The sequence below is a fragment of the Panthera onca genome, chromosome D1 (genome assembly GCF_046562875.1).
Source record: "Panthera onca isolate mPanOnc1 chromosome D1, mPanOnc1 haplotype 2, whole genome shotgun sequence".
Taxonomy (NCBI): domain Eukaryota; kingdom Metazoa; phylum Chordata; class Mammalia; order Carnivora; family Felidae; genus Panthera; species Panthera onca.
Genome location: NC_138348.1, coordinates 9,897,621 through 9,917,041, shown reverse-complemented (window position 1 = coordinate 9,917,041; position 19,421 = coordinate 9,897,621). Strand labels below are relative to the sequence as shown.

The 19,421-nt window shown below is 45.1% G+C and overlaps 1 protein-coding gene across 1 annotated transcript; it reads left to right on the top strand.

The window, feature by feature from the left end:
* The first annotated feature begins 1 nt into the window (after position 1).
* On the top strand, positions 2 to 15,138 carry SDHAF2 (succinate dehydrogenase complex assembly factor 2). The gene is made up of 4 exons (XM_060606882.3): positions 2 to 133; positions 4,133 to 4,356; positions 4,441 to 4,550; positions 13,575 to 15,138. Exons 1-4 carry the CDS (start codon positions 98 to 100, stop codon positions 13,703 to 13,705), a joined length of 501 nt encoding a protein of 166 aa, XP_060462865.1. The 5' UTR covers positions 2 to 97; the 3' UTR covers positions 13,706 to 15,138.
* The last annotated feature ends 4,283 nt before the right edge of the window (positions 15,139 to 19,421 follow it).

Sequence of the window (19,421 nt, the reverse complement as noted above, 5' to 3'; positions counted from 1 at the left end):
GGGACTCATCTTCCGGCTCAGGTCCTCAGAGCCGAAGTCCACAGTTCAGGCGTCCGGAAGTGCCTGGGCCACAGGCTTCCGGTGAGGGTCGGGAAGGATGGCGGTGGCCACCATGTTCCCGGGTCTGGCACGGGTGAGGAGAGTGGAGGTTTTAGGGTCCTGGGCAGGCCGTAGTGGGGACTGAGTCTCGTCTTCCAATGCAGTCATGGAGACTGCGAGGAGCGTCCAGCTGCCTGATAGCCCAGGGCAAGGGCAGACCCAAGGAGAGGTCCGTCTTGAAACATAGGAGATTCAGGTCACATCCACTCTTTTCTGAGCCCACTGTGTGCCTGACTCGTGCGAGACCCGATTCAGATTTCACCTGTTCCCCAGGTGGAGCTGGCTGCACCGCCTCTGTGCGCCGCTTCTCTCTGTTCTTGAGTCTCTGTTCTTACGTGTCTAATACATGTTAGGATTTCACATCGTAGATTTTTTTTTTCTTTTTTAATGCAGGCATTTCAGACTGTAAACTTCTCTCTACTTTTTTATTGCACCTCATAAGTTTTTGTATGTTGTGTTTTCTCTGGTCTCAGGATGTTTTGGAATTCCCCTTTTGATTCCTTCTTTGACCCGTTAGAACTATTGGTTTATTCATGACCTAGAGTGTGTTCATTTTCACATATTTGTGAATTTTCCAGTTTTCCTTCTGCTGTGGATCTCTAGTTTTAGTTCATTGTGGTCAGAAAAGATACTTTGTGTAATGTTAACCTTTTTTAATTTGGTAAGACTTGTTTTGCAACCTAAGGTGATCTGTCTTGGAGAATATTCCCAGTGTGCTTGCAAAGAATGTGTTCTGCTGGAATGTTCTGTATGTGTCCGTTTTGGTCCACTTGATCTATAGTGTTGTTAAGGTCTTCTGTTTACTTATTGATCGTCTGTCCAGATGTTCTATCCATTGATAGATATCCATTGATATCTATCCAATGATAGATATCCATTGAATGTGGAGTACTGAAATCTATTTTTATTGTTTTGCTGTTTCTTTCTTTCTTCAGTTCTGTCAATGTTTGCTTCGCGTGTTTGGGTGCTCTGATGTTGGCTGCATGTATGTTTATGATTGTTACATATTCCTGGTGCATTGATCCTTTTATCATTCTATAATAATGTTCCTTATCTCTTGTGACAGTTTTTGACCCAAAGCCTATTTTGGTTGACATGAGTAGTGCCATCTTTGCTCTTTGGTTACCATTTGCACGGGTTATCTTTTTTTTCATCCTTTCGCTTTTCAGCCTGTGTAGTCTTACATCTAAAAGGAGTCTTTTGTAACAGCTTATAGTTGGATCCTGTTTTGTTTTGTGTTTTTAATTTTTTTTAATGTTTGTTTATTTTTTTTTTTAATTTTTTTTTAGTGTTTATTTATTTTTGAGACAGAGAGAGACAGAGCATGAACAGGGGAGGGTCAGAGAGAGGGAGACACAGAATCTGAAACAGGCTCCAGGCTCTGAGCGGTCAGTCAGCACAGAGCCCGACGCGGGGCTCGAACCCACGGACTGAGAGATCATGACCTGAGCCGAAGTCAGCCGCTTAACTGACTGAGCCACCCAGGCGCCCCAATGTTTATTTATTTTTGGCAGAGACAGAGCATGAGTGGGGGAGGGGCAGAGAGCGAGGGAGACATAGAATCCAAAGCAGGCTCCAGGCCCCGAGCTGTCAGCACAGAGCCCAACGAGGGGCTCAGATGAGCCTGGAGATCATGACCTGAGCCGAAGTCGGACACTTGACCGACTGAGCCACCCAGGCGCCTCTGAACCCTGTTTTTTAATCCATCTAGCCACTCTAGTGTTTTGTTTGGAGAGTTTAGTTCATTTATGTGTAATTACTGATCGAGAAGAACTTACTATTGCCATTTTATTTTCTATCCTAATTACTGATCGAGAAGAACTGACTATTGCCATTTTGTTTTCTATCCATCTTGTAGCTTTTGTGTCCCTTTTTTCCTCTCTTGTTATTATCCTTTGTGTTTCATTGTTTTGTTTTGTTTGTAGAGACCGGCGTTAATCCTTTTCTCATTTTCTGTATGTATCTTCTATGGGTATTTTCTTTTTGGTTACCATTGGGCTTACATAAAGCATAATCTATTTTAAGATGATAGCAATTTAACTCTACTGTCATTGCAAAAAAACTACTCTTTTACTCCTCCCGCTTTATGTTTTTGATGTCGCGACTGCATATTTTTATATTGAGTACCTATTAGTATATTTTGTTATTTTTTGATGTTTTTCTCTTTTAACTTCTGTACTAGCATTAAAAGTGATTTACCTATCACTTACAATATTACAGTATTCTGTATTTGTCATATATTTATCTTTACCAGTGATCTTAATACCTATCACTTACAATATTACAGTATTCTGTATTTGTCATATATTTATCTTTACCAGTGATCTTTATGCTTTCATATGCTTTTGTATTGTTTTCTATTGTCCTTTGGGTCCTTTGGGCTTCTTAAATTTGGATGTCCAAACTTCCCCAAATTTGGCAAGTTTCTGGCCATTTCTTTTTTTTTTTTAATTTTTTTTTTAATGTTTTATTTATTTTTAAGACAGAGAGAGACAGAGCATGAGTGGGGATGGGGCAGAGAGAGATGGAGACACAGAATCTGAAGCAGGCTCCAGGCTCTGAGCTGTCAGCACAGAGCCTGACGTGGGGCTCGAACTCACGAACCGTGAGATCGTGACCTGAGCCGAAGTCGGACGCTCAACCGACTGAGCCACCCAGGCGCCCCTCTGGTCATCTCTTTGTATTAATTTCTTTTTTTTTTGGTAAGCTGTACACCCGATGTGGGGCTCAAACTCACAATCCCAAGATCAATAGTCACATGCTCCCACCGACCGAGCCAGCCAGCCACCCCTGGCCATTTCTTTATATAAGCTTTCTGTCTCTTTTCTCCTTCTGGGACCCCATAATATTTGTGTTGGTTTGCTTGATGATGTCCCATAAGTCCCTTAGGCATATTTCACTCTTTTGCATTCTTTTTTTTTTTTCTTTCTCTGATTGGGAAATTTCAAATCACCTGCCTTTAAGTTTACTGATTCTTTCTTCTGCTTGATCAAGTCTGCTAGTTAACCCCCATAGCGAATTTGTTTTCATTTGGTTATTGTATTCTTTAGCTCTAAAATTTCTGTTTGGTTCTTTTTAATATTTGTCTCTGTTTATATCGTAATTCCATTCATTCACTGTCTTCCAGAGCAAATTGAACATCTTGATGACAGTTGTTTTGAATTCTGTGTCAGGTAATTCATACGCCTCTGTTTCTTAAGGGTTGGCTTCTACAGATTTATTTTGTTTCTTTGATTGGGCCATGTTTTTTCCTGTTTCTTCGTGTCCCTTGCAAATTTATGTTGAATCCAGGCTTTCAAAAAAACAGTCTGCTCTCCCAGTCTTTTTAGATTGGCTTTGTACAAGGAAAGACCTTCAGCGGTCAGCCTGGCTAAAGATTCTGGGAGCCTCTCAAACATTTTTGCGTGGATATATCTTCTCTAGGCTGGTGCATATAAATTCTCTATTGGAAGGATTTTCTGACTTCTTATTTCAGGAGCTTCTTACCTGGTTTCTGGATTTCTCATAAAGGGAATCGGTCCATGTATTGTAGAGTTGCTGTCTCCGTGGGAGGAGGGGAGTGGGGGCTTCCTGTTCCACCATCTTGCTGGCATCACTGCCTTCTCGTTGCATCTTGATAGGTTTTACCCTTCTCTAGATTGGGAGTCTTCTGGGGATTAGGAACCATGCCATCACTGTATACTCAGACTCTAACACAGGCAAGTAACTAAAATATATACAACACCATAAGAACTTTAAGGGAATGCAAAGGAAGGAGAAGATACTTCTGCTGGAGAATTTCTGGAAAGGTACCAGTTAAGAACACATGTGCAGTTAGGGCCGTGTTCTAGTCCTAACTGCAGTCACTCTGTGGGTGACTTGGTAATTATTTAACCTCTTCTAGCCTCAGCTTCCTAAGCTATAAAGTGGGAACAGTATCAACATAACTTCTTAAGGACTAAAGGAGATTGAATGAGCTTAGTACTTAGGAAGTGTTGAGGGAATGACAGTGACGGTAGTTATCATAAAGATGTTTGTGCTTTATTTATTTCAGATGCTTGCTCTGCCAAGGCGCCACCTAGTGTCACCCTCGCTCAGCACGACATCATTCAGCCGTTTCTACAGAGGTGACAGCCCAACAGATTCCCAAAAAGACATGATCGAAATCCCTTTACCTCCGTGGCAGGAGCGAACTGATGAATCCATAGAAACCAAAAGAGCCCGGCTGCTCTATGAGAGCAGAAAGAGGGGAATGTTGGAAAACTGTATTCTGCTTAGGTAGGAAAAGACGAGTCTTGGCATCGCTTGTCTCGTACTGGAGACCGCCTTTTCAGCTTCCTTCTCTCTCTTTCTCGTTTTTAGCCTCTTTGCTAAAGAATATCTGCACCACATGACAGAGAAACAGCTGAACCTGTATGATCGTCTGATTAATGAGCCCAGTAACGACTGGGATATTTACTACTGGGCCACAGGTACTGGGCATGATAAACAAGCAGCATGATATGGGAAATAGGATGGCTTGCGGTGATTTGCGTCTGGAATTGTAGCCTAGGCAAATTTTTTTGCCGTTCATTCACGTAATGGACACTCAACCCAAACACTCTTCACATTCTTCAGAGTGAAGAAACGGTTTTGCAAAACAAGTGCAAAATGCTTTTGTTACTTAAAGTTCGCTGAGGCTCCATCTGTCCCTTCCATGTTCCAGCCAGGAGTCGACGTATAGAAGCACACACCCGATTCTTTCTGGATCCTTCTTGGGAAATTCCGCACCGTGCTTCTGCTTACTTTCCATTAGCCACAGTTTAGTCACATGGCTACACCTCATCATAATGAGAAAATACTATAGTCTATGTGTCTAGGTGACTTGGGAGTTCCTTTATTATCAAGGAAAAATGAGAGAACGGGTATTAGGGGACATCGTGTCGTTTCTGTCACACTCTGGGTCTTTGGTTATTATGTTTCCACTCAATATCTGAGTCATAAAATAGACACCATTCTGTAGGTTCCACGTGTAGAGTGTGATGGTACAGTCTAGAGGTTTATGTAGCCATTGGAAAACCCACAAGGTGTAAACTCTTCACGCTCTGGTCTTTTAGTGTCGTTGAGTAAAGTTGTATCATGTGGGCGTACCACAGTTTGTCCATTGACCAGTAGAGGGATATCATGGTATTTCCAGTTTTAGGTGATTATGAATAAAGCCACTGTAAATGCATATAGCTTTTTGTGGAAGTAGGTTTTAGTTTTTCTTGGGTAGATACCCAGGAGAAGGGTTAATGAGTCCTGTTGTAAGTGTATGTTTATGACAAACTTTTTCTATAATGGGACAGGTAGTAAATATTTTAGGCTTTGCCGACCATATAGTCTCTGGCGTGATACTCACCTCCTGCCCTTAGAGCACGCAAACTGTCACGGACGATAGGTAAACAATTGAGTGTGACCGTGATATAATAAAATTATTGACAGGCACTGAACCTTGGATTTCATATAATTTTCACGTGTCATGAAATAACTTTTTTCCTCAACCATTTAAAAGTCATCCTTAGCTCACAGGCCATAGTTTGCCGACTCCTGTGCAAGTGGAAGGGGCCAGGATCGAAGACTGACCATACAAACTGTATGATTCCATTTGTATGATATTCTGGGAAAGGCAAAAGTGTAGGGGCATAAAACAGACCAGTGATTGCCAGGGACTGGGTGTGAAGTTCCACATCCTTACCAGCACTTGCTATTATCAGGGTTTTGTTCTTGTTTTTAGCCACTCTAAGTAAGGAGTATGCAGTGGTATTTCACTGTAGTGAATCGGCATGGCTCTGATCATTAAGGATATTGAGGCTCTTTTTTCAGTGTTTATTTGCCATTCCTATATCTTTGCTGATATGTCTCTTCAAATCTTACCCCACCTTTGTTTTTTTTCTTAATTGGGCTTGTTTTCTAATTGAGTTTTGAGTGTTCTGTATGTTGGATTCAAGTCCTTTATCAGATGATGTGTCTTACAGATTTCTTTTTACTTGTCCATGGCTTGTCTTTTCATTTTCTTAACATTATTTTTCAAAGAGCAGGTTTTTTTTTTTTAATGTTTATTTATGTTTGCTAAAGAGAGAGAGAGACAGACAGTGTGAGTGGGGGAAGGACAGAGAGAGAGAGAGTCGCAGAATCTGAAGCAGGCTCCAGGCTCTGAGCTGTCAGCACAGAGACCAACTTGGGGCTCAAACTCGTGACCCGTGAGATCATGACCCAAGCTGAAGTTGGAGGCTTAACCCACTGAGCCAACCAGGAGCCCCGCAAAGAGCAGTTTTTAATTTTGGTGATGTACCATGTTTTATTGGGTGATTTAGTGGATTGTGCGTTTGATACTGTATCTAAGAACTCTGCCTGATTCAAAGTCACAAAGATTTTTGCTGTTTTCTTCTAGGAATTGTATAGGTTTAGAATCACCTGTTCAGTTTCTCTAAAAAAACAAAAAAATCCTACTTGGATTTTGATTGGAGTTGTGTTAAATCAACAGATCAATTTGGAAAAATTTTTCTTAGCAATTTAGAATTGTCTGATCTATGAACATGCTGTATTTCCATTTATTTAGGCCTTTGACTTCTTTAATCAGCATGTTCTCTATTGTTGCATAACAGATTGCCCCAAAACTTACTGATTTAAAACAAACCCACCTTTATTATCTCATCGTTGCTGTGGGTCTGGAATCCAGGCATGGCTTAGCTGGGTCCTGGGCCTTATTCTGTCACGAGGTTACAGTCAAGGTGTCAGCCTGGGTTCGGGAGTCTCATATGGAGGCTCAGCTAGGGAAGGAGCTGCTTCAAGTTCTCTCTGCTGTTGGCAGAATGAAGTGCCTCACAGGTTCCCCACCTGCAGGCCTGAGTTCCTTGCTGGCTGTTGCCTGGAGGCTGCCTTCTGTTCGTTGTCACCAGCGCCTCTCCCACTTGGCAGCTTGCTTCTTTGGAGCCTGCCAGCTGAGAAGGCGACAAGAGGAGTCCGCTAGTATGACGGAAGTCTCAGTGTTTTGTAACATAATCCCAGAAATGACATTCTGTTATCCTCACCACGTTCTGTTGGTTAGAATTAAAGAGTTCGGTCCAGCGCAGGGTGGGGGTGGGGATCACACAAGGGCTTGATACCAAGAGGGGGACCTCAGTGGGGGCCATCCTAGAAGTCTGACTGCTACAATCCGTGTGGTGGAGTTTTCAGCGTTATTTTGGACATCTTTTGCTGGATTTATACCTAGGTAGTTCATGTATTTTGGCGCTGTTATAAATGGTACTTTAAGAAAAGCTTCCAATCTCCCATTGTTGGTGGAATGTCAGAGTATAATTGATTTTTGTATCCTGTGACCTTGCTAAGCTCACTCAGTTCTAGAAGCTATTTTGTAGATTCTTCGGGATTTTCCATGTAGACAGTTGTGTCATTTGTGAAGAGAGATGTTTTTTTTTCTTCTTTTCCAGTCTGTATTGTACCCCCTTTATATCTTTAATTTGCTTTATCGAACTATCTGGGATGTCTCGTATGCTGAATAGCAGCAGTGAGAGCAGGCATCCTTGCTTTGTTCCCACTGTTGGGGGGAAGTATTCAGTCTTTCACCATTAAATATAACGTTAGCTGGGCGCCTGGGTGGCTCAGTCAGTGAAGTGTCCGACTTCGGCTCAGGTCGTGATCTCACTGCTCGTGAGTTTGAGCCCCACGTCAGGCTCTCTGCCGTTAGCACAGAGCCCGCTTCACATCCTCTGTCCTCCTCTTTCTCTGCCCTCCCCCCGCTTGTGTGTGCATTGCGTGCTCTCAAAAATGAACATTTAAAAAATAAATAAATAAGTAAATAAATAAGTTAGCTGTAGGTTAGTTGTAAATTCCTTTTATCAGATTGAGAAAATTTCCTTCTGTTTCTAGTATATTGAGTGTTTTTCCATAGATACTGAATTTTGTCAGGTGCTTTCTAGGCATTTCTGTAGAAATGATCATTTTTTGGTCATATGATTTTTTTCCCTTTAGTTTATTGATATGATGAATTTTTGACTGCTTGGTTTTTAGATATTGAACCAACCTTGCATTACCGTGCTAAACCCCACCTGGGCTTGATAGGTATTTGATTTGCTAATATTTTGAAGATCTTTGTATCTGTCTTCATGAGGGTTTTGGCGGGTAGTTATCTTGTAACGTCATCTGGTTTTGATGGGGGTCGTGCTGTCTTCATAAAACGAGTTGTGAAGTGTTCTTTGTCATTTCCTGGGAGAGTATATAGAATTGGTATTATTTCTCCTTAAATGTTTGGTAGAATGTGCTAGGGAAGCCATCTGGATCTGAGCTTTTCCCCGTTGGAAGTTTTTAACTGTGAAGTCTGATGTTTTATTTTTTACTAGCTGTGGAACAATTCCTGTTACCTGTTTCTTCTTGGACGAGATTTGTTAGTTTGTGTGTGTTTAATAAGTGCCCATTATCATAAGCTGTTAAATCTAAGTTGTGGTAGTATTCCCTTTCTCTTTGAATGTCTGAAGAGCTGTAGTGAGGTCCCTCCTTTATTTTTGATGATTTATGGGTTTTTCTTTTTTTCTTGATCAGTCTGGCTAAAAGTTTATCAATTTTATTTATTTTTTCAGAGAACCAGCGTTTGATTTCATTGATTTTCTCTATTTTTCTTTTTCTAATTCCATTGATTGCTGCTCATTATTTCCTTTTTTCTGCTTGTGTTCGGCTTAATTTGCTCTTATTTTTTTAGTTTTTTAAGGGGGAGGTTGAGCTCAATGATTTGAGACACCTTTTCTACTATACACATTTAATGCTGTGAATTTCCCTCTAAGCACTGCTTTAGTTGCATGTTGCCACTTTGGATATGTTAATGTTTTCATTTGCATTCAGTTCAGATTATTTTTTAATTTCCTTTCTGACTTCCTCTTTGATCCGTGAGTTATTTAGAAGTTTCCAGATATTTCTCTGTTACTGATTCCATTGTGACCACAGAACGTATGTTGTATAGTTTTGGTTAAGTTTCTTGAAATTTGTTTTATGGCCTGAACTGTGATCATGATACTTGATAAATGTTTCACGTGCACTTATTTGAACATAACAGGTCTTTTGCACCTCCGGGTGAAGTGTGCTGTAAATGTCAACTAGGTCAGCTTGGTTGATACTATTCTTCATGTCCTCGTATTCTGACTGGTTTTCTCTGTACATATCCTGTCAACTAATCAGAGAAGAGTGTCAGAATCTCCAGTTGTAATTGTGGATTTGTCTGTTACTCCTTTCAATTCTCTCAGTTTTTCCTTTATGTATTTTGTAGCTCTGTGGTGTGTGAAAACATATTTAGGATTATTGTATTGATGAATTGATTCTTTTACCATTATATAATGGCTCTTTCTGTTTTTTTTTTAAGTTTATTCATTTTCAAGAGAGCACGAAAAAAACCACATGTGATTATGTTAGAACCACCTAGATAATTTTCCTGTCCTGAGGTTAGCCGTGCTGCGTATACAGCCTGATCACGATAGTGAAGACCATTGTGCCCACAATCCTGAAGATTATGCAGGCCCTGTACACCAGGGGAGTGGGAAATACTGAGGGCCAACTTAGAAGTCTGCCTCCCACACCATTCTTTTCCTTTGAACCTGTATTTGTCTTTATATGTATTTTTTAAATTAATTTATTTAAGTAGTCTCTACACCCAGAGTGGGGCTCAGACTCACAAACCTGAGATCCAAGAGTCGCATGCTCTACCAACTGAGTCAGCCAGGTGCCCCATATCTTTGCCTTTATGTTTAGTTTGAGCTTCTTATAGATAGCATATGTCGTCTCTTTTTCATTCAATCTTATGGTCTCTGCCTTTCCACTGGTGTGTTATGTATCATTAAGGAGCAATGTGGTTGAATTAAAATCTGCCGTCTTTGTTTCCTGTTTTTCCATCTGTTCTTTTTCCTTTCCCCCTCTATTTCCATGTTTGTTTGTTTTTTAGCATTTTAAATTTCATATGACCTCTAGTGTTGGTTTATTATTTATACCTCTCGTTATAATTTTTCTAGTGATTGCCGTGGGGTTTACAACCTACATCCTTAATCACAGGGTCTCTTCAAGTAATCTTATACTGAATTGTGTATGATGTAAGAACTTCACAGTAATATGCTCCCAAATCCTCCCTCCCATCTTTTGTGATGCTCTTGACATACTTTTTACTTCTACTTACCCTGTAAGTCTACACTACATTTCTCCTGCTTCACTTTAGACAGTTATCTTTAGAGCAGTTTAAAACAAGGAAAAGAGTACATTATATTTTACATTTGTGTATAGATAATTATAACTCTTATATGTGTTGTGTATATGACAACAATATGTAACACAGCGTGTCACATATATTTTATATTTACCTTTGTGTTATCTCTGGAGATCTTCATTTCTTTGCGTAGATCCATGTTTCTATATGATATCATATTCCTTCTGCCGAAAGAACTTCCTTTAATATTTCTTGCAGTGCAGGTCTACTATTATGAATTTTCTCTGCTTTTGTCATTTTTAAGGGATACTTTCTTTCACTGGGTATAGAATTATAGGTTCACGGTATTTTCTTTCAGCACTTTGCAGGGGCGCATTTCATTTGCCAGGCTGTTAGTGTGCAGGGTTGAGTCGGTCTGGTCAGGAGTTGAGCTGGGTTTGGGTTTGTTTTGATTACCTTCATCATAGCATTGACTTCAAATTCTGGGTACTGTTTTCTGGTTTGCATGGTTTCTGACAAGACGTCTGCTGTGTCTTTCTTTATTCCTTTGTATGCAGTGTGTCATTTGTTTCTGAATGTTTTCAGCGTTTCATCTTTGGTTGTTAGCTGCTTGGACACGATGTGTCTTGATGTTTGTTTTTGGGATTTTTCTGCTTGGGTTCTCTGGGAATGTTGGATCCCATTACTCCATTTAATATTACCCCACAGCTTTTGGATTCTGTTTTGTGTCTTTAACTCTTTTTTTCCTTGTTTTCTTTTTTTTTCTTTTTAAAATATTTATTTAAGTAATCCCTACACCGACATGGGGCTTGAACTCACACCACAGAGATCAAGAGTCGCTTGTTCTTCCCACTGAGCCAGCCAGGCACCCCAACTCTTTTTCTTTTTATGTATCAGTTTGAGGAATTTTTATTGGGTAATATTGATTGATCTGTCTTCCAGTTCCCCAAATGTTGAATCTCTTGATGAGCCTGTTGAGGTCAATCTGCTTTTTTGCTATTGTATTTTTATTTTTAACATTAACGTTTAACTTTTACGGTTTCTAACTCTCTGCTGAAGTTGCTTATCTGTTCCTACATTTTGTCTACTTTTTCTACTAGAGCCTTTAACATATTAGTTACTTGAAATTTCCTAATAGTTCTAAAATCTGGGTCATCCATGAGTGTTTTTCTGTTGATTGCTTTGTCCCTTCACAGTGTGTTGTTTTTCCTCTTTTGTGTGCATGTGTATCATAATTTTCGATAGAATGTTGGACGTTATGCGGAAAACACTAAAGACTAAAGTAGATAGTATTTATATATGCCTAGAAATGGGCACACTTCCACTAGGCTATTAGATGGGGATCAAATCAGTCTAGTTAGGAGTAAAGCTCCCTTAGATTCTGTTTTGGTTTTGGTTTTTTAAATAGGCTCCACGTCAAGCGTGGAGCCCAGTGCAGGGCTTGAACTCACAACCCTGAGATCAAGACCTGAGCTGAGATCAAGAGTCCGACGCTTAACCGACTGAACCATCCAGGTACCCCTAAGTTCTGTTACTGCTTTGGTTCCCTTCGCTGCACCACGAGCCTCTGTTGCTACCATGTCCTTAGAGTAGGGGCTGAGTTTCCAGAGGCATATCTCAGTGTTCCCCTTCTATGCTCAGCGTTGTGTCTTCCTTGTATTTCTGTGCCTCAAAAGGGATCTCTCCATGCTGTGTCCTTCCCCAACCGTAGATTCCTGTCGCGCCCACTTGGTGCTTCCCTCCCTTGGGGCAAGGAAAGTTGGGAGGGCATTATCCTGGTTCACATTCAGTCCCTGTGGCCCTGGGCTCCCAGGGGTGGACTTTCTCTGGCTCTGCCTGTCCCACAGGAATAGAATTTTTTTCCTTTTCCCTTTTTACCCCTGTAGGAGACTGGATTTGGAGACCTAGTCTCAGTCTCTTATGGCTTTTATTCTTGAGAGGAGAAGGGTTGGGCTGGGCTTTATGCTTTTTTTGCACTGTTGGCCGCTCCCCTCCTCCTGGCCTGCCTCACTGAGGGAGGCATTCTCCAGCTTCCTGCTCTGAACCTAGTCTTTGTCAGGAGCGCATTCTGGAAGTCTGTTGACAACAGCCTGCAGGGTGTGAACTCCCCTGGTGTCTGTGGCCCACACCTGGCTCGGAGCAGTTTGTTCAAAATTGTAGCCAAACTCTTCTTACCTGTTCATGGGGTATCCAATGTCTCTTCTTCCCACACCTGTCTCGGGCGAGCAGGTGCCCATGTGTAGTTTCTCCTTTGAGGGGCTTCTCTTCCCTTACATTTTATTCTACTTGGTTGCCCCGCGACCTCCGTTCTCTGACGACTTCACAGAAAGTCATGCTCTTTGTATTTTATTTGGCTTTTGTTGTCAGGACGAACGCAGTGTTCTCTTGAACTTTCACTGTCTTTGGGGGAAGCCTGAATCTCCTGGACTTTATTTTCATCGCCACAGAAAACAGATGCCAGGTCCATTGGATGCCGGGCTCTGTGCTGAGTGAGGGGGAATCGGGCGTTGTTTTGAGGAATTCTCTCTCCCAGCATTGTGGTCTTGATAGGAGGGTCATTCTCCAGCACGTTATTACCCAAGCTTTCCCAGCGGGAGGCTTTGCTTGTAATTTGAACCTTAGGTGAGTGTCTCAAGTTGGAGAGAGAGGTTGGAGGTGAAGGTGTTTATTGGGATTCCCTCGTGTGCTCCCAAGATGACGCTCTTGTGTTTCTGCCCTCGATGCTGTTCCGTTGTCTGTCCATTCAAGTCTGGTTCTCCGGGTTTGTGTCCATTTTGCGTGCATAGCCTTGCAATGCATTCCTTTTTGCTTAAGTCAGTAGAGCTACTAGTTTGTCATGTACAACTGAGGATTTTTGCCTCGGGAAGTCCATAGGCTGGAAGGGGAAACACAACACCCAGAAAACCAGAGAATACCAAGTGCAGAGCAAAACGGTGCGGCTGAGCTGGGACGGTCCAGGGGTCGGCAAACTTGTCCCTAAAAGACCAGACGGTGAATACTTTTTGTCTTGTGGCCACACGGTCTCTGTTGCGGCTACTCAACCCTGCCGTGGTAGTGCCACAACAGCCACGGACAGTGTGTCAACAGATGGGAGCGGCTGTTCCGATAGGACTGGTTACAAATACGGGCTGCCGTAGTTTGCCGACTCCCAGTGGAGGCTGCCGTGTATACTTAGAGGGAGGATGGAGACGGTCTGTGTATCTACTGGTTCTTTGCCAAGGCTAGAGTTTCAGGTTTCAAGGTCCTTGTGCCTGAGTATTGACTGACGTTCTTTCTGTCTATCCTTCTCTTGCAGAAGCAAAACCAGCCCCAGAAATCTTTGAAAATGAAGTCATGACGATGCTCAGAGACTTCGCTAAAAACAAAAACAAAGAGCAGCGACTGCGTGCCCCGGATCTTGAATACCTCTTTGAAAAGCCTTGTTGAGCTGTGCACCGCTGCCTGCCACGGGGGCTCAGTCCACAGGCCCTAACATGATAGGCAATGGCCTTGACTTCCTGCCTCTCCTTAGCCCACCCAGACCATTCGGCTTGCCTCCAATGATGGACCCATTTCTCAGGCCGTGTAAATGTTCAGTTTGACTCATTCTGACATTTTTGTGCAGTTTTTACGCCTCAGAAGTGGTTGTCAGGGTTGCTGGCACTCAGGTCCATTTCTGTGGCTGCTGTCTCCCGAGGCAGGCCTCTGCCACAGGAGGGCACTGTAGGTTAGCGATGGGCCTGGCTCACTGCTTCAGCCACGAGGGGTGTGTGCTCAGTGGAAAGAGGCAGCCAGCGGCTGGTCCCTGAGCAGCCCAGGGCCTTATTCAAGTGAAATTCCCCCTTCCCGCCCCCAGTGTGGTCCTTTCTACCAAGGGAAGTGGATCCAAGCCCCCTGAGCTGAATCGTTCAAAGGCACCGCAGGCAGAATGAGGGCAGCAAGCAGGAATGTGTGGGCCGAAAGGTAATTAAACCGAAAGGTAATTAAATATTAAAGAATAGTTCACAAAGGAAAATCACAATGCCCCAGCCCTCGCACCATGGTTTTAATGTTGTCTATTCTCACATCATCCGTAGTCCTTTGTCTCTAGAGTGTTACAGAGTCCCAACCACAGGTTTTATTTCCATGTAGCACGGTGGCAAACTTTTTCTGCATTTCTACGGTCTTGCCAATTACTTTGGCAAGTAATTTGTCAATTTGTAGTTGACAAAGTAACAACACATGAGAGATAGCATCTTCGAGTGAATTAGTGGGAAGTGTTGAGCCCTGGAGCCCGGGAGACTCCTGTGTGGCCAGCAGTGGTGTCGCTGGAGGGGTTTTGCCCTCAGAACTGTAATCCAGTCAGAGCAGTAGTGACCCAGACTGCGCCGGGACCTTCTGAAGGTGTGGACCTCACGAAGGCAGGCCAGGATTGACGAGCACACGGTGGGTGATCACAGGAGATGCCTGCAGAGAGGAAGTGTGGGCTTCCAGTTTTGGGGAGCCCGTAGGGTTCCCATAGAGCCTCCTCATGGGCCTTCCTGCCCTTCAGTGCCTCCAGCTGAGGAGAGAAGAGAACCGGTCTTTACTTATAGGACTTCGTGAAAGCCTCACAGCCTCACAGCGCCCCTATGGAAAAGTGGTGTCATGCTAATTTTGTAGATGAGAAAGTGGGCTCAGAGTCATTTGTCCCAGGTCAAGTAGCTATTCATTTGTAATTCACGGTCTCCTTTAGGGGCACCTAAAGTTAAGCATCCAGTTTCAGCTCAGGGAATGATCTCACGGTTCATGAGTTCAAGCCCCACGTCGGGCTCTTTGCTGACAGTGCAGAGCCTGCTTGGGATCCTGTCTGTCTGTCTGTCTCTCCCTCTCTCTCTGCCCCTCCCCCACTCACACTTTCTGTCTCAAAAATAAAAAAGCAAGAGAAAAAGCTCGTAAAGCCCTTATGTGCCCCCCCCCCCAGCACACTAGTTCTCAGTAGATATTAGGTGTCAGTGCTTGGTCATGGGCCCCTGAGGCCTGAGAGTTCAAGCTGTCTCCTAACACAGATTGCCTGGCATGTCCGTGAGGTCACCGGAGCTCGTGCAGGGCTGTCTCCTGCGCAGGTGGTAGGAAAGCGCAACCTGTTAAAGACCCGCACGCTATCTTCCCAGCCAGTGAAGACAGAAACCCCCCTGGGGGTGAGAAGCACTCTCCCCGAAGCAAGGAGTAGGAGTGACCTTTGGGAGGCAACAGCAGGGCCAATGAGAAGGCGTCCCCTGGCCGCCCTTGGGCCTCTTGGTGAACGGTGGGGAGGGCGTTAGATGGAGGGTTTGTATAGAGATCAAAGTGGATGTAAGAAGTACACACGAACCGGGCAGTGACTGACTCGTCTGTTCTGGGCGCTTGTGCAACCCACCCCACCAGCCTAGTGTGCAGCGTGAGCTCTTTTCCCCTGGGGTCTGATCGCTCCTCACCCTGATTGTGTCTCATTTAATGTAACGTTAAGCTCAGGCCGCCTCCACCTGGGAATGGCGTGCTTCTAAAAGGGATTGTTTTCCTCCCAGGCTGCTGGCTTGTGTCATCTGAGAGCGAAGGATCTTGCTCACTTTAGCCGCCCAGTGTCAGACTCAGGGGTGCTGTGTCAACAGTTTTTCCCTTTATTAGGCATTAACTGAAACTAGGCCGGCACCGTGCATTTTTTAAAAATTAATAAACGTCTAGCAAGGGCCTGCAGCCCCCCAAGGATCTGTGGTGAACAGGAGCTTGACCCATAGCTCTCAGTCTGACCCCTCAGTGCTCAGTGGCCTCATTGCGGGCCAGAGCCGGGCAGATGAGCGTCTGGCCCGTGAGTCCTGCCATTGCAGGCTGCCAGGTGACGCATCACGTTGGGTCATAAAGGCTCTTCCATTCGTTCCTCTCTCCATCATCTTAAGCCTTCAGAAGGCACAAGCCAAACACCTTTGCCCCAGCTCTGTTGCCTTGGGGTCACTGTGGACGTGCCTCTCGCTGGCTTTGAGCCCCATCTGGAGATGATCTGGTCCGACTCCTAGCTCTAGCCAGGGTGGCACAGACACGCACCTGCTTCATACTTTGAAACGTCCCCAGGGGAAGAGATTGCACCGGCAGAATTAAGAGTCCCGGCTGCCCATCTGCCGCCACTGCTATGGCGAGATGGAGAGGAAGGGTCCGCGGGATGGAAGCTGGGCAGCCTTACGTGGCGAGCAGGTCTGGGAGACTTCTGAGCTGTCAGGTCCCCGTCACAGCCTAGTGTGTCTGACGGGGTGGGCTCGCCATCCTGTGGCCGTCAGGGGGGTGATGCCTATCAGCTTCCAAACAGCTTCCAGTTAAGCCACCTGTCGGCAGGCACTTCCGTTTGCCGGGGAGCCCTCTGGGAGGGAGGTCGCGTGCAGAATCTTCCCCAGTCGGTCGGGTAGAATGGCGCCGGTGGGACAGGTGGCCTGACTCAAGGGCTGCTCTTTCAGCTTCGAGAAGCACATGTCTGTGAGCGGTCTGACATTTTTTAAGGTGACTTATAGAAAAGTGGAAGCTTTCCAAGATAACAGGCTCGAAGCGGAAGAGCTGCAGCGAAGAAATCTACCACCTTGTAACCTGTAACCACAGAAGCGTCCAGGTCTTTTGCTGGGTCCCAGGTCTTGCCTGAATCCAGATACCCCTGCCAGAGCGGAGAACGTTCTCTCTAACAAGGGCACTGTGAACACATCTCACGTAACTACACATCACAGCAGGTAGTTTTAAAGCACATGGTGACATTAAGGTGTGTGGGGTTTTTTTGCCAGTGGATTTCGGGTTGGTGGGTAGTGAATGGAATGTTCACATTTGGCGATGCCCTGGAACACATGTTTAGGGCAAATAGAGCAGGGCAGATGTTTGGGAGTCAGACTTAAGTAAACATCCTGGATCCCATTGGCGAGCCAAGTGGGCACAGCATTTAACCTGTGTGTGTGTGTGTTTGTGTAAAACGGAAAGGAAAGGAACCTCCCCGCACGTGTGGGGGGAAGGACCAAAAGGGTCACGCACGTCAGGCGCTCAGCGCAGTACCCCGCGCGTTGGCGGCACTCAGTAGTCATGGCAACAGCGCCGTGTGCCGAACGCGGGCCCAGCACTGCTAAGAGGACCACGTGGGCTCTATCACAGGATGCTCCCAATGGTAACGTGAGACGGGTACAGTTAGCATTCCCCTTCCACCGATGAGGAGAGTGAGGCGTGCTGAGACGAAGCTACGTGCAGGAGGTCACAGATGGGAAGGGGCGGAACAAGCATCTGAAGGCCGGCCTTGGTCACCATATGCTCCAGTGCCTCGAAACAGGAACGCCACCACCAGTACCCCTCTGCTACTGACTTCTCGTCCTGGGCCTCATCTTGGTCCCTGGAGGACTGACTGCTGGGCACACTTGGCAGAGATCCTCCCTTGGTTCCTGGGCCCGGGCTCTTGCAGAAATGACGTCATGGCCTCAGCAGCTCCAGCCTCAACCACCTGAGCCTTGCAAGCATGACAGGTGCAGTCTCCAGAGGATGGTTTGGAGAGACCCTTCTTTTGGACTTGGGGGACGCCCAGAGAGCGAAGCTCCAACTCTGCCCTGGTTTCGAGGGTTTTGCCCTTACCTCAAGCAGCGGGGAAGAGGTCTGAAGCTTTCCGGAGCTTCCTGTCACTGTCTCTCCTCTTCCTCCAAGTTGGAGGCTGGCTCTGAGAGCAGGATGTGGCTGGTGGGGAAGGCCACGAGAATCCCGTTCTAGGGGCCGAGACGAGCTGCCCACCCACACTGGCTCCAGGGCTTTTGCTAGGAAGACAGTGCTGGCTCCTAGTCAGCGGCTCGGACGCCAGGCCCCTGGTGAGCGGGACCCTCACCCTGTTCCCCTTGCCTCCCACCCCCCTCAGCAGGGGCTGGCAGAGGTGAGAAGTTCTTGTAGATGCTGCGCTAGATGATGTGTCTCCGGCTCAAGTAGAAAGAAGCAGCTGGTTTGGTCCAAAAAGGAAGCGATGCCCAGAAACTAATTTGAAAGATACACTGTAATGGCTTCAGCACGGTGTGCATTAGCAAAACGTTTGGTAAAGCTACTGCCTGCTCTAACTTTAGAGGAAGCCCGCGTGCTTTCCAAGCTGACGACCCACGGAAAAGAGGTTGCAGAGCCAAAAACTAGTCATCTCTGTTGGCCGCTTTTGTGTGCGTTTGGTGAGGATTTACAAGGAAGAGATGAGCTCAGGAAAGAATTACCTTGTGTTCAAGAAGTAAGGAACGGAAGTGGAATCCGGAGATCCAAGGCCTTCCAGGGCTGATAAATCTTCTATACCCTAAGTAGAAAAAGATGAGATGTAAGAAAAATCGGGGGCAACAAAAGCCCAGTAAAACTTCTCCCTTGGATAAAGTGACTCAAGACAGGACCGGACGAGGCAATGCCTCCTGTTATTATTCTGAATAGCTTCAAGATAGCCATTGAGGGGAGAAGGAATAGTAGGGAGAGTGAACCAGCAAAACAAGTTAGGTTCTAGAATTGTCTAGGAAAGGAGGAGCCAAGATAGCAGAACAGCATGGAAGTATTTTGTGTGTTTCACGCCCATGAAATAGAATTGTCTAGGAAAAGACTTTGGGGAGTGTGGCTACTGGCACACAGAACTGACTAGAAGCAAATGGGGTGGAAGCCAGCTAAGTCTGTGAGGGATTGTATTGCCCTTGGAACCATGAGCCGGGGCTCCCCTCCCCTCAAAAAATAAAAGTCCTTGAGACGCCTCATTGGCTCAGTCAGTTAAGTGTCTGACTTCAGCTCGGGTCATGGTCTCACAGTTGATGAGTTTAAGCCCCGCATCGGGCTCTGCGCTACCCTGCTGACCTGCCTGCTTGAGATTCTCTCCCTTCCTCCCTCTCTGCCCCTTCCCTCTCACGCTTTCTTTCTCTCTCAAAATAAATAAATAAAAAGAAAAGCCCATGACAGTTTTGGGGCACCTGGGTGGCTGAGTCAGTTAAGCGTTCAACTCTTGGTTTTGGTTCAGGTCATGATCTCATGGTCCATGAGATCGAGTTCTGCATCAGGCTCTGCACTGGCAGCCCAGAGCCTGCTTGGGATTCTCTCTCTCTTCCTCTGTCTCTGCCCCTCCCCCCTGCTCTCTCTCTCTCTTTGAAAATAAATAAACATTAAAAAAATGTTCTTTAAAAAAGTCCTTGGGTCGCCTGGGTGGCTCAGTTGG

Coding starts and splice junctions, on each gene's coding strand:
- SDHAF2 (XM_060606882.3), top strand. CDS start 98: ATGGCGGTGGCCACCATGTTCCCGGGTCTGGCACGG. Junction 4,357..4,440: donor GAAAACTGTATTCTGCTTAG/GTAGGAAAAGAC, acceptor TCTCGTTTTTAG/CCTCTTTGCTAAAGAATATC. Junction 4,551..13,574: donor TATTTACTACTGGGCCACAG/GTACTGGGCATG, acceptor CTTCTCTTGCAG/AAGCAAAACCAGCCCCAGAA.